The sequence below is a fragment of the Rissa tridactyla genome, chromosome 11, assembly GCF_028500815.1.
Source record: "Rissa tridactyla isolate bRisTri1 chromosome 11, bRisTri1.patW.cur.20221130, whole genome shotgun sequence".
Taxonomy (NCBI): domain Eukaryota; kingdom Metazoa; phylum Chordata; class Aves; order Charadriiformes; family Laridae; genus Rissa; species Rissa tridactyla.
In genome coordinates this window covers 6,915,810-6,942,982 of record NC_071476.1, presented here as the reverse complement: position 1 = coordinate 6,942,982, position 27,173 = coordinate 6,915,810, and the positions used below count along the sequence as shown (strand labels likewise).

Genomic DNA, 27,173 nt, shown 5'->3' with positions numbered 1-27,173 from the left:
AGACAAAATACATTTCAACAAAACCCAATCTGGTACTCCAGGAGGGCAGTGCAGCAAACCTGATGCCAGTCTTTTCAGAAAGCCTCCAAAACTGATCCAAGGAACTGCTGCCTGCAGAAATCTGACCTCTGTGGAACAAAATTCACTTTGGGCTGTAGTAAACCACAGCCAGATGGGACAGACGTAGGTGCTCGGTGTCGAAGGGCCAACACATCTTTTGCGGAGCGAAGTCGTGCCCCTGGAGTCCAAGAGGAGCTTTGTGGTGGAGTCGGTGAGCACAGGGATATCAGTGAGCTGGTTAAGGACCAGAAGGATGTCCTGCTATTGAGTAGCTTCATGCTATTCAGGTGTAAGACGTTAGATTTTACTAATTGAAGGTGCCACACAGGCCAGGCTGGGCTCAAAATCAGGTATTTACTCTTCAGGAAAGAGAGCACAGCTTTCAGTCTCAATCAGAAAGGCATGTTAGGAATTACCAGAGAAGGGTTTGAGATCAAAACAGAAAATACCTTTACGCTGCTGAATGCCTGGTTTGTTCCTATTACTTGTGGTTCTGTCTGCCCAGTTCGAAGACTTTAAAAAAAATAAATGACAGAGGAGGGTGAAAAGGAGTATCTTGCGTGAAAGGGGAACTAAACAGAGCTGGGCTCTTGACTCTGGGAAAGACAGGAGGGAGAAGCAGGTAAGAACGGTACAAGAAAATGGTGAATGCTATGGAGAAGGAAGGGGGTAGGGAGCGATTGTTCATTGCTTGCCAAAATAGAGAAAACTGGGATACGTCCTGAAAAGATAACACAGAAACTGGGGGTATCTCCTGAAAAGATGGGGCGGTGTGATTTCAGTGAAGCAAACGGAGATGTTTTTCAGTTGAGTAAGGCCGTGTGAGTTATGCTTTTTATCTCTGGACTTACACCTCTAATTTAAGTATTTATAGCATACTTCCCCAGTAATCCCTGGTTTTTCCCCCTTCATACGGAAACCCCCGATGCTGCTTTTCCACCTCCTCGCTGCCACCAGCCCCAGGGTGAAGAGGAGCCTGGTCCGACCCCGGTCACCGCAGAGGCGGGGGGACACCCGCGCTGCCCGCCCGTCCCCCCAGCCCATCCCGCCCCGGTGTCTCCCCGCCGCCGGACCCGCTGCGGCGCCTTTAAGGCCCGGTGCGTGATGTCACCGCGGCTGGGAGACACTCCGCGGCGCGCGCCGGGCTGCCGCGGGCACCGCGGACCGGAGGGGACCCCGCGCGGGGGGGACCCCTGTCCGGAGTGTCTCCCTACCCGGCGGGACCCCTCCCCAGCGGGCACCCCCTGCCCACGGCGGGGAACCCCTTGTCCGGAGTGACCCCCTGCCCGGCGGGCCCCCCTGTCCGGAGGGAGCCCCCGTACCCGGCGGGGACCCTTGACCGCAGCCCCCCGGCCACTGGGGACCCCCTGCCCCGCCGGCGGGAGGGGTTCGGCGGCGCGGCATGGGCAGCCTCCAGCTGCAGGACTTCGTGGCGGGCTGGGTGGGCGGTAAGTGGTGCGGTGGGCTAGGGGGGGATGGCGGCGGGGCGGGGGTGGAGGGAGACGGGACGGGGACAGGAGCCTGAGCGGGGATAAAATCCTCCGTGTCACCTACGCTCTGTGCCTCCCACCGGCGTGCTCGTACCGGTGGATGCGCGGGTTGCTTTGCTTTGGCTCAGAAGTGCAGTTTAATCCCATTTCCGCGGGCGGGATACTTAAAATTGAAGGGTGGGTACGGGTGATGCTGCTGTGGTGGTGGGGGCCGGCTGCTGGAGCCACTCCGCACGCCCCCGGCTCTCCCTCCCTTGCTCTCCCAGCTGGAAGCACCCCCGGGCTCGGAGGCGAACAGCCCGGGGCTCGCAGCAGCCAACCCGGGGTCGCCCAGCCGCACACACCCCCGGGGGGAGGCTTTGACTCCGGTACGGCAAACAGGGCGGCGATGCCGGCAGAGGTGCGGTATCGATCCCGCCCGCTGAAAATGCTGATTGCAAACACCGGGAAAACAGATAGCAGAAAGAAAAGGGAAACGCGAATGTTCCCCCTGGGTTTAACAGCTGATAAGGGGCACGGCTGGGCTGCCCCGCTCCCGGGAGCGGCTGCAGGAGCGGCCGGGCAAAGGGGCAATCACAGCACTGGCCACTGCAGACCAGGGCTCTGCCCTGGCTACCAGGTTCGGGGTACGGATGTGAGATGGCTCACGGATCCTGACCGGCCAGCTCAGGTTAATAGGTTAGCTGACTCTAAAAAAAAAAAAAAAAAACAACAAAAAACGCCCCAAAAAACCCCACCCCAGAACCTCTGCCAAAAGGATACATGAGATTTTGGGATGTTCGCAGCCTGCGGAGGCTGCAGCACACAGCCTGCCCCGCTGAACTGCGCTGTTGCCAAACACCCCCGGGAGCGGGACAGGATGCCCAGGGGGTGAACAGCCACCGGTGTGGGTGGCAGCGGCCAGTTTTCATGCATAGCACTAGACCACAGGTGGTCTCAGGTTAAGGTCCAGGAGGAGCGGGGAGATTTTATAACAAATTTTTGAGTAAAGTCGTAACGTGTTGACCAAGGACATGATGCTCTTTTCAGTCCTAATCCACTATAGGTGGGAAATTTAATGTAGTCTCCAAAGCACTTGGGGACACTGGTTTGCGCGGAGACTTGCAGGTGTGGAAGCAGCACAAACTCTCCACCATCTCCACAAACATCCTGAAAACTGCAGGTGGTGTTTGCTATAAGCACACAAAACCATATCCTGGCCACGGCACATGGGTTGCTCCGTCTTCCCGGAGAAGGGGAAAACCAAACCGTGCTCTGGCCTGCCACGGGGGCTCCTGGCAGTGAGTGGCCTGGGGAGGACAGTGTTGGGGAATGGGCCAGTTTCTCCTGGAGAACCATGGGGAATGAAGCTGGATGGAACTATTGAGATCAATATGGAGCAGGATCCTCTTTATCTGAATCATCCCTGATGGGTAGCTCTATACACTGCTCTTAAAACAGCGAAGGATGGCGGTTCACAGTCCTCATCAGCAGCTGGCTCTAGTGCATCGCTATCCGAGCCAGGGGAAAGCATTTCCTCCTGTCTAACCTGAATCTCACCTTTTTGAGGCTAAATATTTGCATGAGCTTACAAGAGTGTGAGGGGGTTTGTTCATGGACAGAACATACAAATCCACCACCTCCTCTTCTCAATTGGATGCCTTTGAGATGTTGATGGAGTCCAGGAGAGTATCTGGGGGGGGCGCGGGGAGAAGAGGTACAAGTGTTTCTGCCCACCTTTTGCCTGTTGTTAGAGACTGCACTGGCCCAGTATGGCTGTTCCCGTGGAAATTTCCTCCTCCCCTATAAACCCATCACTTCCTGTCCCGTCACAAAACCTTCTTCAATGGTTTGTGTAATACTTTGCTTCCATCCCCAGGAGCCGCCAGCGTGGTTGTGGGCCACCCCCTGGACACCATCAAGGTAAACACTTCGAACTGTGCTCTCATGTCACCACCCAAAACCCCACCGACGGGGAGGTGGCTTCTCTCGAGATGATGCTTCAAAAGACCTTCACTTCCCCTGCCAGCCCAAGGGGGAATTTAGCCTGGGTAGAAAGGTTTTCATAGACTTTAGCCTTTGTTCCTCTCCCATGCTCATTTCAAATGAGAAACTAAAGGAACTGGCTGATACGTGCGATTTCCTCCGGTGAGGATTAATGCTGAAAATTAAACCTGGCCTTACTTAATGTGTGGTTTACCAAACTGTTCTGCCAATGTTTGATTGAACTTTGCCACAGACAAGTATTCAAAGGGCAACGGGGGAATTATATTTGTTTTGCCACAGGCACATTTTTATGTGTTTTCCTAGTGTTGGCAACGCTGGAAGGGCAGAGTGCTGAAATTGTTATCCCAGGGCAATGAGATGCAATTATTCCTGCCAGACAATTATTCCGCAGAGGGAAGGAATTAGAGATGTAAGAAGGTATTTGCTAGCACGATGCAGACAAGCCCATGCGGACACCAATACAGCCTGACCCAAGCGAGTTGACCATCCCTAGTGATGCAGAGATGTAGAGGAAGATCCTGTTCTTTTTCCTTTCTCCTTTTGTACAGCGTGATAGGCATCTCTGCCCAGCTTCCATTGCTGCTCTGCCCATGTGCTCTCATCTGGTTCAAGCCTCATGGCTGGCACCCGGTGGGGCCGTCAGATGAGACAAACCCAAGAGCCAGTGGTCCTGGTTGCACCTTAGAGACCCTCAGAGGGTGATGGGGAGGAGGCAGGGTCCAGCGCGGCCCCCGCCATGTCCCTTCTCCAGCCATCACAGCCACCCCCTTGCAGGCAGCCGGCTCTCCTGGGATCAGGAGATGGCCTGTCAGGGCACGGGCAGCGCAGGCAGGCTCTGCCCAGGGTTGCCAAGGCAATCCCCATCTCGGGCTAGCCATCAGGGCGTCACTGCCAGGTTTGGGGGAGTTTGGCAACAAGTGAGAGAGGATCCTGCTGGGAAGCATTGAGTTTCTGGCTGCCAAGAAAGAGCGAGCCCATCCTTCAGTGCTTATAAAGACAACTGTCAGGCTGACCCCTCTGCTGCCCTTGGCTTTGGGCATGGCCTGGGAATACCAAGTAGGCAGAATTGTTATCTTTCCAAATTTAGCGGAAGGGGAGTGGAAAGGAGGGTTTTTACACGGCGCTAAGATAGGGAGTGTAAAGATAGGACACGGGGTAACGGCTTCAAACTGAAAGAGGGGAGATTTAGATTGGATATCAGGAAGAAATTCTTTACTGTGAGGGTGGTGAGGCGCTGGAACAGGTTGCCCAGAGAAGCTGCGGATGTCCCATCCCTGGAGGGGTTCAAGGCCAGGTTGGACGGGGCTTGGAGCAACCTGGGCTGGTGGGAGGTGTCCCTGCCCAGGGCAGGGGGTGGCACTGGATGATCTTTAAGGTCCCTTCCAACCCAAACCATTCTGTGATTCTGTGAAAGGGGCAGCTCAGCAGCACTCGCAGCCTCCAAGGCATGGGGGGTCCTTCCCCACCTGGAGGAGAGGTCAAGACTGGAAGACAGGTTGGATGGGGTCTGTGGTATCTGCACCATGGTTCCCATCCAGCAGGCCTCCTCCTCCAGCTGGCCCCTTCCCAGCGTCGTAGCTTCCATCAAACCCAAGCAGCTGTTTTTCCCCTGTAAATAGTTTTACATTTTCTCACGTTTTATCCTCCACATTGCATTCGTTTCCCCAGGACTTTCTTCAGTTGCTGGGTGTCACCCAAGGGCCCTGTCTAATTAAAACGTAACAGAAAGGAAAAGTTTCCTGAGGAATATCCATGCTGCCATCAGCTGACTTTGACAGAGAAGCCAGCGGGGATTTCAGGGCTGGGTGTTAACAGCTTCGTTAAGGGGCATATGTGTGAGAAGCAGCTTGTGAGGACACTCAGTCAAAAAATGTATTAACTTGAACCTCTAAATACCTGGTTACTGTGTAAAAGGAAAAAAAACCAAGCCCACGGAGGCAAAACGGAAATGTCTGGCTAAGTGTGCAAATGAAGCCAGGAGGGTATGCAGGGCTGTGCACCATGGTCGCCCTGTGCCGAGCTGCCCCGGGGTGCCCCCCTCGTCCCTGCTCCCGCCGGCGGGAGTCACGGCACGCACAGGTCTGCACCCACCGCCTCTGCGTTGCACAACGTGCCCCGCGTGAGCCGCAGCTGGCATCTGCCTGTACTGGCTTGTTTGTAAGGGCTCGGTAAATATTCTACTTTCGCTGCCGCCTTCCCCGTGGCCTCTGGCCAGGTGCGGAGCAGTGCTCGGGGCTCGGTGCGGGCAGATGGATGGATGGATGGATGCAGCATCCCCGGGGTGAAGGGTGAGCCCGAGCTTTTGTCCTTTTCTCTCCCCACCTCCGGGTCCCCCTGCGGCACCCCGCCGGCGAGGCTCTTGCAGGGCTCTGGGCCAAGCCGTTGTGTAATTCAACCTGCTCTTTGCTGTCCAAAAGCTCTCCCCAGGCATGAACTCTGGAGGACACTCACTCCTTTGGGCTTTAAATTCCCAAATAACATTTCTGCTTCACCCCCAGTGTAAGTCGGGGCTGAGCCGCCAGAAGGGACTGTGTCTCCAGCACAGGTCGGCATTGTCCCTCCGGGCTTCGTTGTGTCATTCCTGCTAGCAGCAATGCTGACGGATGTGACCAGAAATGCTGTCCCCATTCCCTATAAACGTCCCCAAGAGAGCACATGTGAGTGTCCTCCGATAAAAATATGAGCTCCGGCCTCATCCGAGATTAATTGCTGCAGCCCCAGGTCCTCTGACCCAAACAGGGTTTCCACTTCCTCACACACCTCTAAGCCCCCAAAATGCATCACTTGTTAGGATATTTTTATTGCAAACTTTTCAGCAGCTTGAATGAAAGATGGTCTAAATATGTGTGCGCATGTGTGTATATATATGTGTGCGTGTGAGAGCAGGGAAAGCATGTTGAATCATACAGGCTTTGTCGTGATTTACACGCCATTTCTCACAGCTGTTGTAGGCATTTTTTGGAAGGCATACGACCATTGCTTTCCAGAAACAAAATGTCTTTGTTGGACATGATGTAAAAAATGTATTTTTGAGTCAAGCATGGAGAATTTCCAAACTATTTTGGCTCCGTTTAGTATTTCTACGTCTTAAAATCCACCTAGGATGGGAAGGGCCCTGGAAGCCTCCCAAGGGAACTCTCCTCTCCATCCTTCAGCAACACATCCCAACCTCCCCCGAGAGTCCCCGGATGGAGGAGACCACATCACTCTCCGATTTCCACGTAAATCCGGACCTTGCCAACGACAGCTCTGCACACCAGCACTCTGCTGGGCCAGAGTAGCTGGTCTGGACTCCAGAGCAATTTGACAGTCATCGATTCCAGATGTTTCCAGAAAGTTTCAGACCTCTCAGATCCCCTTTAGCCCCGCTTCTGGCAAAGTTCAAAGGGGGTGGATGCACGTATATCTTATTTTATTGCTCTGTTTTCTTTACAACTAAGGAAGGCTTCGTTCTCAAAGCAAAGTGCACATTGTTTATGTAGCGTGAGCTTTCCCTGGGCTGGAAGCATCAGATTTTAATTGCATTTTATGAATGTCTTTTGCAGACTCGTTTGCAAGCTGGACAAGGGTATGGCAATACACTCAGCTGTGTTCTCACTGTGTACAGAAATGAGTCTGTAAGTACTTTATCTTACTTAAAATGCACTGGTAGAAAATGCAAATAGATAAATACATGAAGCAATTACACAAAGTCACTGTTGACACCAGCAGTTATATGAAGATCAATAAAGCTGGTGCAACTGAGCCTGCAAATCCCTATAGCCGCCTCTTGCTTAACTCAAAGGTAACTCTCTTGGTTATTCCTATAGGGAAAAGGCAGACCCCTGGCAGGGAGTGATAAATGACACTGCCCATGTTCCCGCATGGGTCAGGGTGTTACCTCCACAGGGGATGGTTTGCCCGTACCTGCTGGCAAAGCTCAACCGCAGGTATTTTGCTGACTTTGGTGATGCCAGCACAGAAGCTGGCCAGAAGAGGGACTTTTATGTGGGTTCTTGTGCTTTCAGCATATCCCGTATTCTGCACAATCTTTACAAGTCTCTAGTATGAATTAATTAGCATGTACAAACAGCCGTTTCCAGGAGACACCTGCTACTTGGATTTACATTTCTGGCCCAACAGACAAGTTGGTTTTTACACTGCTCAGCCCTGTTCGCTCTCTTAACTCCTGCTCCCCTCCCTGGGTAGGTGGCCGGCTTCTTCAAAGGCATGTCCTTCCCACTGGCCAGCATCGCCGTCTACAGCTCCGTGGTCTTTGGCGTCTTCAGCAACACGCAGCGGCTCCTCAGCCATTTCCGCCACGGAGACCCGGCCCAGGCGCCAGTGCTTGCCGATGTGGCTCTGGCCAGCATCGTGGCAGGGTTCATCTCTGTGGGCATCGGCACTCCTGTGGACCTGGTAAAGATAAGGCTGCAGATGCAAACGCAGCCGTACATCGAAGGTAAGAAGCAAGAGTTTCTTTTTCCTTTCTCTGCCAGTCCTCGGTGTTTACTGAGAGCTTTATGACAATTTTGCTTCCAGGCCCAGCTCTCTGCTGCCTTGTGCCGCCACCTTGAGCTGAAGGTGCTTCCTCCAGCCTCAGGATGGACCCCATCCTGCGCAGCTCGAGGGGAGGGTTTTTACCAATGACATTGATCGGATCTCCGCTAGCATTTCCTGCTGATTGGCATCTATAATGAACACATGGGCAGGTCTGCTCAGGACCAGGAGCCGCAGGAGCTGCCTTCCCCACAAGCCATGGGGCAGGAACAGCAAGTCCCCGGGCTGTCAGGTCCCCTGGAGATCCCATCAGCAGCATCACAGCTGCCAGTGGTAATGCCAGCTCCCCATCTACTGCTGCACATTCTCAATCCCACATACATTTGCCCATAAACCTCCAAAATTTCACATGTACATTGGAAAACTGCTGGCTTATTGGGACAGGGTTCCAGGTACCCAGGCACAGGCAAGATGGGTCAGAAGGGGACACCGGCAGGATGGCAGTGGGCAGCTGTAACCTCTCCAGAAGCTGCAGGTAGAAGGATTTGCTTCTGCTCGAGTGGAACAGGTTGCCCAGAGAAGCTGCGGATGTCCCATCCCTGGAGGTGTTCAAGGCCAGGTTGGACGGGGCTTGGAGCAACCTGTTCTGGTGGGAGGTGTCCCTGCCCAGGGCAGGGGGTGGCACTGGATGAGCTTTAAGGTCCCTTCCAATCCAAACCATTCTATGATTCTATGAAACCCCACCGACCCCATGCACAGCCAAAGGAAGAGACGGCACAGCTTCAGAGCTTGACAGATTGTATTTCAGCAGTTTCACAAACACCTTTCTCATGATTACAGTTGTGGTATTTAACTGTGGAATATTGACATTTTTGTATTGCTTTGATAAAATACTATTATGTCCATTTTGAAAAGCCTCCATGCAGCTCAGCAACCTAATGCCCTTTCCAAAAGCATCTCAGTCCCCTGTATCAGAAGGGCCAGACTCTGAAGATGTCAAGGCTTTCAAAGATGCAGCTTGGCACCAGATGTGGTTAAAATCCATGAAATTTGTGTGCATGGCCTTAAATTCATTTGGAAATCTCACTCGACACATACTGGGAGGCATGCAAAGTATCTAAGAAAAATCTGTCCTGAAGCATCTAAATGTCTTTTAAAAATGGACCTAAGTGTTCTTTCCAAAAGGCTTCTTTCCCCACCGTACATCTTCATTCCAGCAAAAGAAAATGGATGGCAGCAATTTCTGTTGGATGGCAGTGGGCTTTTGAGAGTTTTGTAGCAATAGAGCTATTATAACAGTTATATTTTTTTTGCAGCAAACATTAAACCGAAGCCCACAGTTCCTGGATTTCCTGCGTACCGAGGCCCAATTCACTGCTTTAGGACAGTCCTACAGAAAGAGGGGATAGCAGGAATATACCGAGGCATGGGAGCAATGCTTCTGAGGGATGTTCCTGGCTACTGCCTCTATTTCATCCCTTACACATTTTTCTGTAGCTGGATTAACCCTGACGGATGCATTTCCCCTAGTCCCTCCTCCATCTGGCTGGCGGGGGGTGTAGCAGGTAAGCACCTTTTTTCCCACAACACTGGGCAAAACAAGGACAGGAAGGTTCCCTGGGGGGGTGGCTCAGGGGCCACCACATCCTTCCGATCACCAGGAGAAGACAGGGGGCTAAATGACCTTCCTCCCCCGGGGCCAGGTCCCCTGGCACCACAGCTGTGCTTTATGACTTGACAAACTTTATGGAAGTCATGTTATCAGATCTTCATCAGGCTCAATGTCAGTGACAAGGAAAAAAGCTGGCACCTTCACCTCCCTGGATGTCTCACGGCAGCCTGAGTATCACATTGCCAGTGATACACAGCAGCCAAGATGCCTCCAGAAGAGGACTTCAACCTGTTGGCTGCCCACCAGGAGGGCGTGCACCCTACCCGCGCGCAGCAGAGTTGACTCTTACTGATCTTCTCTTTTTTTCCTGCGTACACCTGCCCGCAAGACCAGCACGCTCATTCCCCACCATGCTTACATCTGTGAGGTCACCCCTACACCCACTCCCCGTTTCTTGGCCATTTCTCAATTGCAGACCCCTAAATGCAGATCAATCCTTAGCTCAGGTAATGATTACAAAATGCCCTCTCTGTTTCTTCTGCAAATAAACCAGAGCCCTGGCCCATCTGAACAGCTTCTCTAGTATGCCCCCACGCTCACGTAGCTCTTGTCTGTCCAACTGGGCCATGTATTCGGGTCATACATTGACCTTTCCAGAGAGGCAAAACATCCCACTCAGCTGCAGGCTAATCAATGTAAATAGAGGATTTCTTTATAGGAGTGACGATGTGTCTCAGCTGTGTGGAGCCTAATCCTGGTTGCATGAGATGGACCAGCCTCTTATTTGCATTCTCAGCTCAAACTTTGCTTTTCAACAGTATTATCTGAGGACTCCGGGTGTTTGGTTTTTTTTAAATTGCCCTAAGCAGCAGCTCCCTGCAGCTCAGGCTCTTCCCGCGGCATCTCCATGCTCCACCAGAAGCACGGCAGAAGATGTATTTGCACCTGGGGGAGCACCTCCTGGGCTCTCTGCATTTGATTACCAGCGTATCCCCCAAAATCTCACCACTTCTTCCAGAAACAGGGAACTTTGCTCCCAGAAATACCGTTCCTGTGCCTGAGCAGGGTGAATGCACTGAAACAAAAATCCCATGAATATGACGTGGTAGACAAGAGGTGAATTTCTGACTTCACTGAGCTGCGGCCATGGAAATAGGGAGAAGAAATTGTTCAAATACTTCTGCGTTTTTCTAGGAGCCATTTCCTGGGTGACTGCTACGCCAATGGACGTTGTGAAAAGTCGACTTCAGGCAGATGGAGTTCATTTAAACAAGTACAAAGGGACCCTTGACTGTATCTTGCAGAGCTACCGGAACGAGGGACTAAAAGTAAGTGATATTTCAAGTAAAATCTGGACATTAGGCATTTAATTTTCACTTGGGAAATGCAATGGCTGTTACGAACCTACCTGCAGGGTTGAGAGACAGCTAAAGCCAGTTAGTTACTGCTAAATTATAATAATGACAGTCGGTAATTATAGTGCAGATTCTTTCTAAATCATAATAGTGAGAGTAATAATGCACCTTACAGCAGTGAAAAAATGAACGACTGGGGGTCACGGTCTGCTGGTGTAATTAACTTAAAATAACACTTCATGTGAGTGCATTTAATTGTGGATGTGATTTATCATAAATTAGAGGTAGAAATCCTTGCCTCCGTGATTGTTTTGACAAAATGCAGAGGTTAAATGGTTCCCATTGACACCGAAGTCAATGGGAATTGATTCCAGCAGGACCGTGCTGGCACCCAAGGTGCGTTGGGTCGCCTTGGGCAATGCTGTGGTGGAACTGATGCCGCATTTACCCTCATTTTCCACCAAGATAGAGCAGATTGAAAATGCTCTTAAATCAGAATTGCTTTGGCTTCAAACCTGAAGAAGGGCTGTGTGCCAAAAAATACTTATCTCTTTTTCTGACTTTGTCTATCAGTGTAATAAAAGTTGTTTGTTCTACCTGCAAACTTTGCCTCTGCTGAATGTGAATGGCAGAGAACCAGGGTTTGCAGCTTTATTGCGCTGCCAATGCACGGTTATGAGAAGCGACGTCTCCTGATATTGATATAAATCTGTATTTAAGTTGTCACCAAAACATGATGTGGGCTTTTAGCTCCAAAGGGTTAATTTTCACACTCTGTGGGGAAAGTAACAAGTTACAAAGAGAAAAAATAACCTGCAAAATCACAAGTTGGTGTGATTTAAATATTTGCCAACCTATTGCCACTATATTACGGCAGCTGTCACAGCAGCCTGGTTTGTTTTTTGCCGTTGAGTGAAGAAAGTCACATTCCTATGACGCACAGGCACCGGGAGAGACGCTAGAGACCGTGCTGGGATGGTCGGAGGAGGCTCAGGGTGCGCCAGGCTCTACGCAGAGTACCTGCCCTGCACGGGCAGTCTGGCACACAGTAAAACACAGGATGGGTGAAAAGGGAATTTCTATGTGTTTTCCTTTCTCTCTCCATCCTCATCCTCAGTCCAGGCACTTAAATTTTTTTGTTTGAGGTCTGCGCTGCCTGCAGTTTTTCTGCTCTCGTGCCTGGCACCCAGACCGAAGCCGGCAATAGGGTCGATGATAAGAGTGATAGATCCTTCTCTTATAAGCAAAAATCTCTTTAGATGTTAGGAAACACAAAGATGATAAATGGCAAACCCAGCTCTGGATGTTTTCATTCTGGGACAAAGGAACGGCATTCACAGTGCTGAAAACAATTGCCTGGCACACAAAAAAATGTAAATATAGCCCTCTTCTTTCTCCGTAGTCAGGTGTGTTCATTCTGATGAGAAAAGTTTATGGCTTTTCTTCATATGTCTTCATTATTATTTAATTTGTCTCTCTTGTGTTCCTTTATAGCTACTGCAAAAATATAAATTTCCTCCCAGAAAATTCTGTCTTTCCTAACAAAATAAGAGCCCAATAAATCAAGTAATACCCAAAATATCCCAATATTGCAATTTCACATTGCAAACTCTATCCTAAACAATGGGAAGATGTTTTGATTCTGCCTGGTACAAGTCGGCACCATTCACTGGATTTATTGGATACAAAACGTGGTTGTGTTTAGCAGAGCTCAGTATTTCAGGGGAAATACTGATTAGATACTTAAATCTATGGGCTTCTGGTCTTAGAGCCGAGATCTTCCATGCTTTCTTACAGCAGGCGTGGGAGTTTTGCCTTTGTAGCGCGTGGAAGGGCTTGCTTTGCTGACGTTACTTTTCACGTCTATTCTGAACTTCTGGTGCTTAGAGTAGTGACCACAGTGATTAGCCTGGGTCGTTAATGGGGTGAGTTTGTGAGAAATAGGCCAGCAGAGATACTCCCTGCAATCACCAGGCAACAATGTTTGTAAAGAGGAGGTTTTTCGAAGGGAGACAAGCCAATGCCAGGAGCAAGAAGCAACAAGGGCACCTTCTCTGCTTTCCAGAAAGCACTTTACTGTTCAAGGACTTAAAAAACGCAGGGTCTTGTAAGTGCCAGCATCTTTCCAAAAAATACATATTCAGCAGAAGGGGAAGTCATATTTATTATATATATTCATCTTTATTATTATATATTATATATATTCATATTTATTATCTTGATGAAAGAAAACACTGGTATATGTATGAGCACCAAATCTTGACCTTAGGAACCCACAGGTGAAAAAATAAGCTTCTATCAAGTATTTTTTTCCCAAAGTTGGTGGCAAGAGCTGGCTCTCAGCAAGGTACGGAGCAAGTCTAGTTTTCTGCTGATTGAGAAATTGTTTCTATGCTCAAAGGTGAAAGCTGCAAAATAGTCCGCGTGGCACAGCGCCCGCGTTGGCCGGGCTGGCTCACAGCCACACCGCTCCTCCCTCTCTGATTCTCAAACGTCTTCTGCACCCATAGACCCAACCCCAGGAGTCTGAGCATTTGCTGCATGAAAGCAACAGCTTTCTTGTACCCTGGGGTGTGCGTGACCCCCTCATGCTTATCTTATGTATGCACAGGGAAGGAGGGGCTGTAGCTGGATAGGACAACACTGGAAGATATTCTAGATTTCTTGCTTTCTGCTCTACAGCAGTGGCATGAGGCCATTTTTTACCCTCTACCTCTCATAGCTCTTGCTGGTAGATGCGGAGGGGAGGTCCATAGGGAGACTGGAGCCCAGTGATACCAAACCAGTGACCTTTGCCATTGCGTTTCTGTTCTCCAGCGCAGACTTTAGCAAAGACCGGCAGTGAGAATCTATCTCCTGAGTAAACCAATATTTGGTTCTTCAGAAGCCCACCATGACTTCGTTCAATGTTTTCTTCTTCTTCTTAAAATAGCCGGTATATTCCTATGCTCTAACCTTTCTCCATCCCCAACAGGTCTTTTTTAGGGGCGTCACGGTCAATGCAGTGCGAGGATTCCCAACGAGTTCAGCCATGTTTCTTGGCTATGAACTTTCCCTCAAAGCAATGAAAAGAGACCAAAATGAGAGCAATCCTTAACTTCCAGGTCAGCGCATGAAGACCCTCTAGCTTTATTAAAATTAGAGAATTAATCTTTGAAACAAATGGAGTTGCAATTGTATAGATCCTCTGAAAGTCAGATACCTTACATGTGTACCTACATCTGAATAGTCAAACACTTTTCAAATTTGGGTCTGTGGGATTCGGAGCAGACAACAGATGTGCCAATGGATTTTGGTTTCATTCCAGATCTCCTGGAGTTTCATTACAATCCATTCTGATTGTTGTGATTGTTTTGATGAGTGTGAATCAGAAAAGAAAATCTGAAAGGAGAATATTCTCTAGAATTCTATGAGTTTTGAAATCTCATTCTCACTGAAGTCCCTGCACAATATCCTTTCCTCCTTTGATCCATCCACGCAGACCTGAAATTAAGCCCTTTCAAAGTGTCTTGACTACCAACTCACAGTTTTACTCTTTCCCTCATAAACCTAGGGTTGCATTAAGGAGCAGCATCAAAAATACCCAATTACAGAAATTTTTTTAGCACTTAAATACTCAAGATTATTCTTCGCAGTCTTTGCTGTTTTCTGCAGTACGTTATAAACCTCCTTCTTTCTTATTTCAAAAGTGTTGCCAAGAAGACCTGAAAGTCTCCTACTTCCCTGAGCCAAATCAGCAGTGTGGTGGTGGTGAGGGCTCAGCTGCTCTGACTGAAGACTCCTGTTCCTGCACCTATGGCATCTCCATTCTCTTCTGCCATGGACTTAGTCCCTGGAGGACTCCAAAAACTGCACCAGCTCAATCAAATCCAAAGACTGCTTTTTTTATCAAATCTTTCACTCTGTTGTCTAAGAGCACGTTAATAATTCCCATGTTGGTGTTGGGCTTTTTCACCGATGACATTTTTCCCATTGAGCCAAGAGAACAACTTACTTCCCTTACCCACACCAGTGAGATATACCCCAAAACCAGCCCAACCGACACCGGATGAGAGAGCGTCTTTTGTACAACACTGCGTTAATGCTCATCTTTTATGTGAACAAGGAAAGGGGGAGCTGTGATGGGTGTGCAGGTGCTTTTCATGTTGGAAGGTCTGGATTCCCACCAAATCCTAGCTTGCTTTCAGGATCAAAGAAATGGATGACTCCACCCGTATGAACGGATACTCATATTTTACATCACAGAACTCTCCAGTTTGCCACAATTTAACACGTTATTATGAAAATATGTGAAGGGCTTCAACAACTTCAGTTATCCAAGGCATAAATTAAATTGGGAAAAAGAAGGACGTTAAATTCAGAGACTAAGCTGCTATTTTTCTTCAGAAACCAATAGAACAAGTCCACATTTCATATGGATAGGTGCCTACTGATTTACCGAACTCGCCTTGTGTAGCCCTCCAGGGACCTGCTAGAGGTATCTCGTCAGACCTTCTGATTTCCCTGATGTGACAGTCCAACTTGCCAACTCCCAAACCCCGCAGACATCACTTTGCAGCCTTGAGAGACCACCACCAAAGGAAGTCTCTTCAAGGGATGCAGGGTTTATCCCAAACTATTGTCTAAAATACATGGGCCAACTTCAGACTTCCAGCTCTTTGCTGCAATCCCACTGAGATGACTGGGGCAGACCCAGGTCTCTCTGTGGTCTACCTCAGCCTTTCAGTTATTCCAAGATCTTTTACATCATGATTACTGCTGTTAAATATCTTCATGCTTTATTTTCTAAGCATGGAGCTTCTGATGCCAAAAACCAAGAAGAACCAGCTCTGCTGGGACAAGAAGACTCCAGTGGCAGTGGCAGGAGAGGCTGAGGGGTAACAGCCTCGCATGAAGAGGGACATGGGGGAACAGCGTGGGACAACACTGTCCTCTGAGAAATGTACAGTTCCCTGCATCTTCCTCTGGAGAAGAAGAGCTCTGGGGAAAAAGCCCAGCAATGGCAGTTTTAGCAGATGCCCTCAGTAAAGGTTTCTGAAGACAACCTGGAGCAGCTGTCCAGCTTTCCTCCATAAAGGGAGGAGAAGGAAAGAGAAACTCCTAAGTTCTCTTCCCCGGATTAATGGAGGAATTGGTGGCAAGACTTGAAGACCTCTGCAGAAAGTGCCTAAAACCTCGGGTCTGGAGCCAGACTCAGAAACGGGGTCCCCAACATTGGTCTCCTCTTCGCTCTGGCCCAAATGAAAACCAGAAGCGTGGCTTCCTCCAAAACCAGCCTTAAAGTTGGAGAAACAGCTGGTGTTGCTTCATCTCAGGACTTGCATGCAAGGAGGTTCACAGTGCCTTTGAGCTTGGCGAGAGCACAGGGATCTGTTTTTGATAAACAATATGGATAAAACTGATGAGCCTTCACACAAGTATTTGTTGCTGGCTGCATTTAAGGATTCATCCTTTCCATGTTACCTGTTTTAATGCATATATGTAAAACGTTCTCCAGATGCGTAACATCTTATGTCTCCAGGGATAATTCTCGGGGAGACCATTTGTTTAGTGCAAATAAATGGTGATACTTATCTGATTGCCTTATGTAAAATGGACCACGAATTAATTAAACTGCTGAGGTTTGCAATGAGCTGCGTATCTGGATCACCCTCACAGTGCGCAGGTTTGGTGTGTTCAGTGCCCTCCTGGGCTTAAGGCCCCAAGACCCATGTTGGAGTCACCTGGTGATTCTTCCTGGCATTCTTCATCCAATTAAACCAATTTTGAGATGGATGCTCAGGATTTACTTGGACAAAACTCTTGTGAAATGCACACCCGCCAGAAGGAGCTGTCGGGGAGAGCTGTGGATTTCCAGGCGTTGAAAGGGAGCAGAGGGCAGAAAGTTTTTAGTACAAAAAATATGCAAAGCAAATGAGGAGCGAATAAAAGGCTTTGGCCACATGATGGCACCCTCGTCCGTGGCAGGGCATGCCCCTGTGCTCCTCACCGCCCCACTTACTCCACCTGCCAGGAAACCTCTTTCTGCCTTGCCCCATTCAACCCCGAGCCCACGTTTGCTGCCAGACCAGCACATGGTCCCATCCCAACAGCGCAGCCCCTCGCTCGGCAGCCGATTTTGGGGTGCCCCTGCCCTCCCAATGGCTCACCCAGCCCAGCAGGAGGGAGTCAAGCCCTGGATGCACTGGTTAATAGGTGTATCACCCCATTAGCATCCATAGACAAACCATGAGTGAGGCAAAGCAATGCCAGGCTGGTGCATGAGGGTTTAGAGGGTGTCAGCAGCCCCAGCCACTGCGCAGGAGATGGGGCTGATGCTGGGTCAGGCACAGCAGGGTTGGGACAAGCAGCGGTTGAGGCATGGCACTTGGTGGCACAGTTGTACCCATCGCCGTGACGGTACGTGATTGGTACGATTGGCTGTGAGCCCAATAAATAATCCAGTCTTGCTTTTGACATAATGAGTGCTTGACTGTGTCACTAAGGAAAGAGGTCTGGGGTCGAGTGCTGCCACAGTGGGGGTCAGGCCCGTGTCTCAAAGATGAGGGATGGCAATTACAATTTACGCACGCTGAGACTTGACAGGTCTGTGTCTTGTGAATGATTTTCCTTATGATATATCAAATGCAGTAGTTTTTAGAGATAATATCAATGTCACTATCCACTGATAGAAACTAGGATCTCTAAGGAATCCTCTTTGGGGACCTGCTGATGGGATTTTAAAACAGTGCCAACAGTTTGCCATAGAAACAGCTGAGTCAAATCCCTTGTATGGGGCACTGATTGCATATGTTGGTGGTTTTGTCCCTGAATTACACAAAAGAAAAATTCCCTGCGTCAACGGAATTCAGGATACAGACCTGCCCCTCTGCCAGTGCTGTAGCCACAGTGACCTGCCGTCGGCGGCACGTTCCCCACACACACTGGAGTGGGAGACACCATCCGCTTGACAGCTTGTTCACAGATGCTCACAGAGCCCCACATTTGTAAGATAAATGCAGCAAATCCTGAAATTGGTAAAAAATGAGACGGGAGACCAGAAGGACCAGGGAAACCTACTTCTATGTTTTTCTTGCCTGGAATATGAAAGCATATTTAGACTCGTCATGCCTCAAATGAGTCTGTAATTGCCCAACTTTCATGTCGCTGGTGGTGTTCCAGCTCTTACAACACCTTACATTACTTAATGAGACCATGTAGCTGTTTTTCCCAGTTTATACACTGTGTAGTGCTATGGAAGGAAAAAAAAAGGTAACAGCAGGTTATTTCCCCAGTTAAAAAAATGGGAACCAATTTCCCAGTGAAAAGCAATTTTTCTGGACAATAGCCCTGACCTGGAGGACGGTCTTTGGTTGCTGGGACAAGCTTCGTGACGTCCATAGAGGGGGGGGGGACGGTGAGGAGGGAGCAGGCTGGGGCTGCTCTCTGGCCAGGGGGCAAGGAGGGGGCCACCTCACCTCCCTGTTTCTGCCTCCCCGCTGCTGCTGGGCACCTATAATGCCCTTGAGTCCTTCTCCCAGGCAGGGTGCAGGTGACATCGCGTGCAGGCGCTTGCCCTCAGGGGTTTTAGTGCCTGCTGAAGCCCTGCCTCTGATCGCTCTGGGCGAGGCTGAGATTTTCTCATGCCTCGGGAGTCACTGCCTGGTGTGTCCACACTCAGGGGAGGGCGAGAACACCGTCTCCATCTCCGTTTCTCTTTTTCTGTTGCACTCTGAGACAGAGCAGTAGGTGACGTCTTTGCAGGCATTAAGATATATTATATCTCCTCGGTTTATCTGAAGTTCCTTGTTCTGTCGTAGAGATTGATATAGTGGAGATTTCTCTCCTAGACATTGCATTCATGTAAGCCAAGAAGGCCAACGCCTGGCTTGTATCCGTGAAGAAAAAGGTGAAGTGCAGAGTCAGAAGAAATGGAGCGATCCAAGGAGAGAAGTGGGAAGAAGTTCAAGTTGCTAAGTTGAACATAAACTGCACATGAACAGCTTCCTTTCTCTACAGCCACCTTCTGCCTATATATGCTCCTATGGTGATGCAAAGACTGATCATTGCCAACTTAGATAAGCAGTATGTAAAGTCTCCTTCCAGAGATAGGCTCCAAAGGGAATTGAGCCATGCACTGAGGGGAAATTTAAGTAGTTACACTGATTTTCAAAGTAGTTTTCCTGAACTGTAGATCCTGCGACAGCTCCGGTCAGATATTACTGGAATCGCCAACCTGCTGAGAGCCAGACATGCAGCAGAAGAATATATTTTTAAGGGGGTCTCAGAGGTCCCGTATGAGGTCTCACTGTAAGATACAAAATGCTGAAAACATCAAGAAATCCTTTCTTAGTCTAGGTGAAATACCAAAGCTGCTGGGTTGTAGATCACGAAACCTCTGCAAAGAAAAGAAGGTCCTCTTAAGTGATGGAGAAAGCAACAGGGAACCTTGGGTCACCGGGAGAAGGAGTTGGAGAAACAAGAAACTTGCAAGAGGGGAAGCATAGGCTGAGATTGCCCTGCTGCCAACACTCGCTGCTTCACGACTGGCACCTCCATGGCCTCGTCTGCTGTAAAAGCATCAGGACTTACATAGCTTATCTGCATGGACTGGACCGGCTCATGGTCTATTCCCCCACGTTTCAAAACACTTTAGCGCTAACATAACCTACTTTACATATACTATGGAAAGAACTGCCAAGACTTGTGGAAGAGGGCCAGGCTGCTCTTACTCATGCAACTAGGTGTGAACCAATATCCGTGCTTATTTTGTTATTAAGTTGTGATTGCTGTGTTTCCATCAAGCAATCTGCAGGTGCTTTGTCAATGCTTCCAGCATGGGAAGCGAGCTACAGTACGGGTATGGTAGGTGGAGGGCTCTAACGCAGCCACGGGGTGAATGCGTTGTGCTGTCTCTCCATCCTACGTGTCCAACCTTCCTCCGTGTGCTGTGCTGAGAAGGACATCCTGCACCCAGGGGCACCTCGCAGTGGGACAAGCCAGGAAGGGTGAGTGGACTTAAGACCTGAGAGCTCTGCAATGTTTTTCTTTCCTAGTGCGAAAGTGGTCAGGACCACAAAAGGAGATGCTGAAGTGAGAACAACGGCATCAGGAAAATCTTAAAATACAAGAGATCTGGCAACCTCTGTGGGCGATTCCTGTTTTCCTCTGCTTACTTACGGAGGCTGTCGGTTGTGAGATGCACTTGCAATAAGTGCAATGCCCAGCATGGCTGCCACGTTGCTGCCAGGGCTTTTCGCTTTTAGATGCCTCAGCTCTTGCTAAATATCATTGCAGCTTGGCTCCCCTGCTAGAAAACCCAGGAAAGCTCTGGTGACTGTATTATTGCATGAAACAAGGATGACTCGCAGCTCTGAAGGTTCTCCTCAGCTGTGCTCCCCCATCTCACAGCTCTTGCGCACAACCAGTTTTGATTAGCTAGCTTGATTGACTTCCAATTAATTTAAACTCTTCTGAAAGTAATGGGGGCTCCATTATCTACAGAAGCTAACCTGAGTCTGGGGATATCCCATGGTCCATCTGCAAGGACAGAGCAGAACTTGCAGCTCTCAGGAGATGTCACTGCCCTCTTCAAGCTGGCACGTGAAATGTTCCCTGAGTTCATCTGGATTTTACACCTTTCTGTCATAGACAATCTTGCTATTACTATGCAATGGTTTAGCCTTTTGTGGAGGAATTAGAATGACCCTGTTTTCCTGTATTTCTACACTGGCATATGTCATCTTTATCTAAGAGAAAGGAAAAAAAAACCGAAAACCTCCAAACCACCTTATGTCTGGAAAATGAAACTATCAATAGCATCTTTTCATTTGTGGTCTTTGCAAGCTCTTACATCTTGATCAGTGTACACAGCAAATGTAAAACAAGCTGGTATGTTATCTTGGTGTTTTTCTTCTACAGGGAATCTTTTTTCTACATTAAAAAAAGCCCAAACCATACAGAGGTTCTTGGAAACACAACAGTGGGATGCAAATTCTTTCATGAGAACTCAGATCTGGAGGTTCACGCTGACCAGGCTAAAATAGTTATCTGGAAATTGGGCATTTGTGTCGCATTTTCGGTCAATCAACCTCTCATCAAAATAGGTGCAGGAAAAGAGAATATATCCCAAATGTACAGGATGTGAGATGAGGATTCCCAAAGGAGCCAGAGGGAACTGCCTGTAAGGCAGCACAGAAATATATTGGGAGAGTTTTTTGTGTTCACCTTTTCCAAATACCTGTTCTGGCCTGAAACCTTACAATCCTGTTACTTGAAAGTTGCGACCTTGACCCCGGCACACCCAGCTGATGTGCTCGCCTGGTGCTGGCAGTGCCCTCTGCCCCCTTCCTCGCTCTGCTGATCCACTGCATCCTTTAGGATGTAGGGAAGTGATAAGAAGGATGGAGATATACCATCTCCTCATGCATGGTCCTGCCCCAGGCTGAGAACCGCAACTTTCCCCACTCAGGTTTCCCAATGACAACGTAGGGGATGTTTCTACATTGTGGGCTTTGAGCTTGGTCACCTTTCCTAAAAATCCTGGGTTTCAGTCCTTTGTTTCTGGTTTTTTTCCAGCTAGAAAGCCTAAAAGGGAGGAAAAAAGCTTCAGAAAGACCAGACTTAGCACTGATGGCTCCCCACGTTGACAACCGGCCTTTTGAGGCTTGTGGGTTTGCAACCTTGGAGGGAAGCAGACTCACACTGTCACCTTCCAACCTGCTCCAATATATTATGAATTTGTTTCAGCTTTTTTGCACGATGGTCGAAAAACCTCTGTTTCCTCTCTACATTTTGGCCTGTGTTGTTTAGAGAGAGATTAAGGGAGCAGAACAGCGGCAGATCAGATATCTAGACACAAGGACAAAAAATAAAATGCTGATTGTATTTAACACACAAATGACAACATATTTGTGAAAATACGTTGCTGCAGCTGTTAATCAAAATGAAGACTTCTAAAATATCAAAACTAAGTGTTTAAAGATCATATTAAAAACCTGGTCTTTTTGCTGGGATGGCAGAAAATATTAATTTCCATGGTCTTTGAATCAGCCTCTACATTCCAGAATAGAGCCTAAACTCTCCAAAGAGAAGCCGTAACTTGTGCCACTCACTTCTGTGCACAATCCACTACTCCTCTAACCGATACATGGAAAGTTCTTTCTCTGCCAGTTTGACTTCTGGTGATTTCTGATTCACTGTAGATTGAATACAGCTTTTCTGGTGACCCATCTACCCTGGAGCAACAACAGCATGAGACGGATCTCACTGAGCAATCGAATGGAAATGAAAAGATGTAGAGATAGCGCTGGCACCGCTGGCAGCCAGAGACTGTGAGGAGGAACCGCAGGAGCAGGGAGCCGCCCAGGAGCAGCTCTGGAAGCTCTGCCACTCTGATTTCCAACCTGTGACAAAAATACAGATCTTATCTTTTTGGGTGGTAGGCCTGGGAAGCAATTATCTGGTCTGCTCACTGTCCAGCGAGCATAATTACATCTCATTAATGGAAAGGTCCTAATTGTGTGTCTTGCATCCAATTTATGCCATCAATCGCTTTTAGTTACAGAGCATGGCAGCTGCATTGAGACACTATTCCTTAGGTGAAGAGGCCTCAGAGACCCTGCTAAGTATATCAGATTTTGTAAAATCCTTGCAAAGATGGAGCGCGGCAGCTGCTGGGCAAAATGGGATTTCTAATGAACATATTTTCCTTAAAAACAAGAAGCGGTAGAAACCCCTGGCTGTCACAAAGAGCCCCTTGTCCCTCTGCCCCCATGGCTTGTTACCGTATTCCTTGCACAACCTTGGCTAAATCAAAGATGCTTGTGAATTCCTTCCTGTAAAACCATGTAAAATTCTCTTCTCAACCATGTGAGAAACCGAGTGTTCCACAACCGTTGCACATCATTTATTTCCTTCAGGGATTTACGCTTTGAACTAATTGTTCTCGCTCTTGCTGTGGGGCTTTACTGGCTGAAGAAACAGAGCGTAGCACACCCATGGCTCCGCTTGAGCAAAAGGCTGTTTCCGCAAGGGAGACCTACCCATCCTAGCAGTCTCTTTACTGCCTTTCAGGGAATCACAGGCTCTCGATCACAAATCAATGATTTAGGCCTTCTCGAACAGCCCAGTGCCTTGAAATACGCCACTGCCTGGCTCACGAACACCATCCCTCCCTGTGATACGCTTTTGTGCCTCTGTGCATCCTAACGTAGCCTGCTGCCAGCTTTAGCTTGCCAAGGGAGGGCTTCTGGCTTCTTCTAGGTATTCCCCGGGGCTTGTGTGAAAGCTGTAGCTGCGTGATGGGATGGTACACTTCCCACACTAAATCATCTAAGGACAAACTTCAAAGAAAAGGCAGGGAGCATCCGTCCCAGCCTGGAGCCGGCGCTGGGTGCGCAGGCAGGCACACGGGGGCAGGAGAAGCAGGCAGAGCCTCCTGCGCTCCCCCGGGCAGGCAGCGGAGCCCCGCTTGGCCAGATGAATCCCTTGCCCATAGGCAAATGCCAGAGAAAAAAACCCAGCAAATTGCAACCCGATGTTTTCTCTTTCCAGGACAGTTTCCAGTGAGATCGCACTCACCCTTCAGCCAGACTGACCAGCAGAAAGCTCAACCTTTTGGAGAAGAACTTTGAGGCATAACAGGCTTTAAGGCATAACAGGAGGGAAGCTTAAAAGTCAACAATGGGGATATTAAAAACAGCTGAAGGGCTACCACTTGCTCTGCCAAGGTGTGCAACTTGAAAAAAGGAAGCCTCTGTGGCCACAGAAAGCTCTAGCAGACATTCAACCTGATTTGGAGACTCCATCTGGGAGAATTTCCAAGTTAATACCATTTTGGTCACCTAGGAATGGTTTTGCATCCACTCCTTTCTGCTTCAAAGGGACCAGGTGGGATGTGACATCTGAGGGCCCGATCCTTATCTGCACACTGGTGCACTTGCACTCGGCAGAGGTGGGATCGAGGACTATGGGATCACTCTCCAGCAGCTGTAATTCGGCCTGACAACTTCCCCAGGCACCGTTCCACAACTCCGTCCATTCATCTGCTCCACAGAGCCCTGCAGCATTGGCAACTCTCTCTGAGAAAGGTCCTGCTTTGAATCCAGGGGGAAGCCAGCTCGCAGCCTGGCAGTGTGTTTTCTCAGGAACTTGGGCAATGCTGAACATTATTGTCTCTTCGCTTTCATGGAACTGTAATTTACATAAGCATAGGAGACAAAACCCACATCTGAAAAAAAACATGCTTTCGTAGATTTTTAACCATTGTTTCCTGTTGGGGTGTGATATCATAATGTTCAAATTAATCACTTCTGAGGAGCACTTGTGAATTTCCGCAGTACTAAAGAAAAGTCACTGCAGAAGGTGACTCAATTCCACGTTTGATTTCTCTAAAATGCTGTCCAAGCTAGTGGGAAAAAATAGTGGGCACCTGGTATCAGTTTTATAATTGGGTTTTTCCATATTAGAATGGGAATTTTGTGAAGACTCAATTAAAAGGAGTGTCCTCCTATTCTTCTGTCACCCATCAGGCTGAGTTGCACATGAATGCCAGCATGCTGTCATACATACTCTTCTCTTGTTTGCTGCTCTCTGTGCACGCACAGAATTGCAGCGTCCGTGAAATTATCCGGTATACAAATCGTCTACTTGTAAGTGGCTGTTTAGCACCGTAATTCTGTAAGAATGCATGCTTGTAAAGTAGATGATAATAAATAACTGATTTCTCTCTTGTTATTCTTGCAGGAGGAAAGGTCTCTAGGTTGCCCATGTAGGGAGACAGCTGGCAGTGTGAGTACATCGCTTTGAGACTCTCGTGAAACTAAACAAAAATGTACTTGTGTGTTGAATGCTAGCAATGCTGGATTTTAATGCTCACTCTTTTCACTTTCAGTCATGTTCATGTCTTCCCATTGCTGAGGTAAGTCTGTTTTTTTTAAGCTACTGTAGTTGTTCAAGAATTTCAGTATTAACTGAGTTTAAGTTTGTTCACTTTGCTCCTTATACAACTTTTGCTTTCGGTTATGAGGAAGATTTTAATACACCAGTAGCAGCAAAACTGAGCGTGATGAATAGTGGTGGAGAGGGAAGCAGAAGTCCTCCCGTTACCAGTGCAACCAGAACCAAGCCCAGAGTCCGGCAAAAGTCTTCCGCGGGCTTGACTTACAAATCAAGAGATACACGTTCTTGCTTTGAAAATCTCCGCAAGACCTTGTTTTATGGTTAGGTGCCCAGTGAACCTGGGCCAGAGATGTCCGGCCTCAGATGCTCAGCTCTAGGTGTAGCCATTTTTGTAAGCCTCCTCAGATACGGTGAAACCCCGCATTTGCTGAAACTATACTTCAAAGAGGTTACTTTTACGGTTCAAGGTTTTCTGAGAGATGTGACAGGTGTTATTATACATGATATACAGGCACACATGATAATTCGGTGTTTTACAACCCCCCAAAGTTCTTGTATCAGTTTTCAATAGAACACAAAATATATTACATTTAACTGTGACTTGCTGCCGTGTTTAGGACTACATATTCTTGCTGTAGATAAACACAAAATGTATTCTATTTTTTTCTAATGCCTTCTTCATTTAACAGCCTGGCCATGAATTGGCATGCTTTGTGGAAGGAACCGAACACATGCGGCAAAACAACTTATCTTCAAACACAATAATTGAGTGGCTTAATCGAATCTTTCAGGCTCAACGGGACAGAAACCTCTGTGAAGTAAGACTTTTCTTACTCTTCCATAGCTCTTGGTCTATCTTCTACAAGAGAGAGGGTTTCTGATAATTTAAATATTTGTAGCTAAGTGTTGGATTAATTTCAAATTTGTTTTAAATCCTCCTTTTATGCAGGAGCCAGATATGATAGCTGCAACATCTGTGAGGCAATGGAAAGCTATTAAAATTGGCAGAGGAAGCAGGGAGATGGGTTCTGCCCTGCTGCGCTCTTGCCCGTCTCCAAAGCCCTTTAGCATGAGGACCTGTCACTACAGATCTCTGGGAGAGGAGCTTTATTTAAATCGCTTTTCTATTTTCCTTTCTCAAACTGTGTTCTTAGGCTAAATAGTAATGATATAAGACCAGAGAGATGAGCAGAAGCAGCGTGGCTGGGGACAGGCAGGCAGAGCCACCTCCTCTTCTGGAGCATTAACTCTACCTAAGCTGCAGTTTCTTCAAGGATACTTGGGCATGAAATACTGCTGTGAACTGCAGCATCTTCAAACTTGTGATGATGCTCCAGAAGACTCCTGGATCCCCAGATGAGTTTTCTGAGGCAGTGAAACATCCTTTATTTACACACTGAGCAAAACTGTTGTGTAACTCAGTGAGCCGGGGAAGAGGCTGGTGGTGCAGTGTCTCGAGCTCCTTTAAGCTGGTTTCAAACTTGCAAGGGGGAATATTGTTAGAGTGACACTGCAACACCGAGCAGGGCCACTGCCCTCGTCTTACCCAGCTTCTTAAACTGCTCTACCTGCCCTGTTTCCCGTGTTGAAAGAGCCTACTTCGAATGACTTCATTTATAACTATATGACAGTCCAGCCTCCACCTTCTTAGTCACCACGAAAAGCCGTTCTTACAGTCACTGCTCTAGGAACAGTTCTTTAGGAATTGTTTTTGAAATCCTTGCTTAGCTCCAAAGAATGTGTATTTTAACTGTTTCATCTAAGCCCTTTATTTTTTTATAAAATCTTTGGTAACCCAATCTTTGTTCTTTCTTCCATCACAGAGCCTGGCACGTGGGAAGCAATGCCAGTACAAGACCAAGGGAAATGTGAAGGAATTTTTGAAAAAAATCCTGCAAACGTATCAAGCAATCAATAAACGCAGAGCTTAAAAAAAAAAATTAAAAATGATTTAAAAAAACAAACCTCTTCAATAAGAAGAGGGAACAGAAATGTTATTTATTGTATTTATTGTCCACCTGAAATATAAAAGGTAGAAATAACAACTGCTAAACCAATAAAACTATAATTTACATAAGCATCAAAAGGATTCGAGAGTCTTCATTTTATAGGTTTTATATTTGCTGAAACCTGTGTTTGTACCAGTGAGTGTTAAGATGTTTCTGCAGAGCTCTGGTCCAACAATTTCCCTCACGTGAGATGCCACAGCAAAATGCCCATGGGCTCGGGAACTTGAGTTTGCGCCAGTTCCCCTTCCTGTCCCCAGGACAGAAATATTTGTGGACTTCAGATTCAAACAGAAATTCTAGG

General features: G+C 48.0%; 1 protein-coding gene across 3 annotated transcripts; it reads left to right on the top strand.

Moving 5' to 3' along the window:
• Positions 1-1,222: 1,222 nt before the first annotated feature.
• SLC25A48 (solute carrier family 25 member 48) lies at positions 1,223-26,937 on the top strand. 3 transcript variants are annotated; one of them, XM_054217752.1, is made up of 10 exons: positions 1,223-1,508; positions 3,409-3,452; positions 7,082-7,153; positions 7,725-7,977; positions 9,332-9,580; positions 10,822-10,955; positions 24,708-24,752; positions 24,856-24,882; positions 25,553-25,681; positions 26,687-26,937. In XM_054217752.1, the coding sequence occupies exons 1-10, from the start codon at positions 1,463-1,465 to the stop codon at positions 26,792-26,794; spliced, it is 1,107 nt and encodes a 368-aa protein (XP_054073727.1). In that variant the 5' UTR covers positions 1,223-1,462; the 3' UTR covers positions 26,795-26,937. The 3 variants fall into 3 exon arrangements, with proteins under 3 accessions (XP_054073727.1, XP_054073729.1, XP_054073728.1); XM_054217753.1 differs by lacking the exons at positions 24,708-24,752; positions 24,856-24,882; positions 25,553-25,681; positions 26,687-26,937 and adding exons at positions 13,957-14,086; positions 14,672-14,809 and having other exon boundaries at positions 1,225-1,508; XM_054217754.1 differs by lacking the exons at positions 9,332-9,580; positions 24,708-24,752; positions 24,856-24,882; positions 25,553-25,681; positions 26,687-26,937 and adding an exon at positions 14,672-18,348.
• Positions 26,938-27,173: the final 236 nt, after the last annotated feature.

Bases quoted from the DNA above. Each gene is read 5' to 3' on its own strand.
- SLC25A48 (XM_054217752.1), top strand. From the start codon at position 1,463: ATGGGCAGCCTCCAGCTGCAGGACTTCGTGGCGGGCTGGGTGGGCG. The intron at 1,509-3,408 runs GTAAGTGGTGCG...TTCCATCCCCAG, and splicing joins CGTGGCGGGCTGGGTGGGCG to GAGCCGCCAGCGTGGTTGTG. The intron at 3,453-7,081 runs GTAAACACTTCG...TGTCTTTTGCAG, and splicing joins ACCCCCTGGACACCATCAAG to ACTCGTTTGCAAGCTGGACA.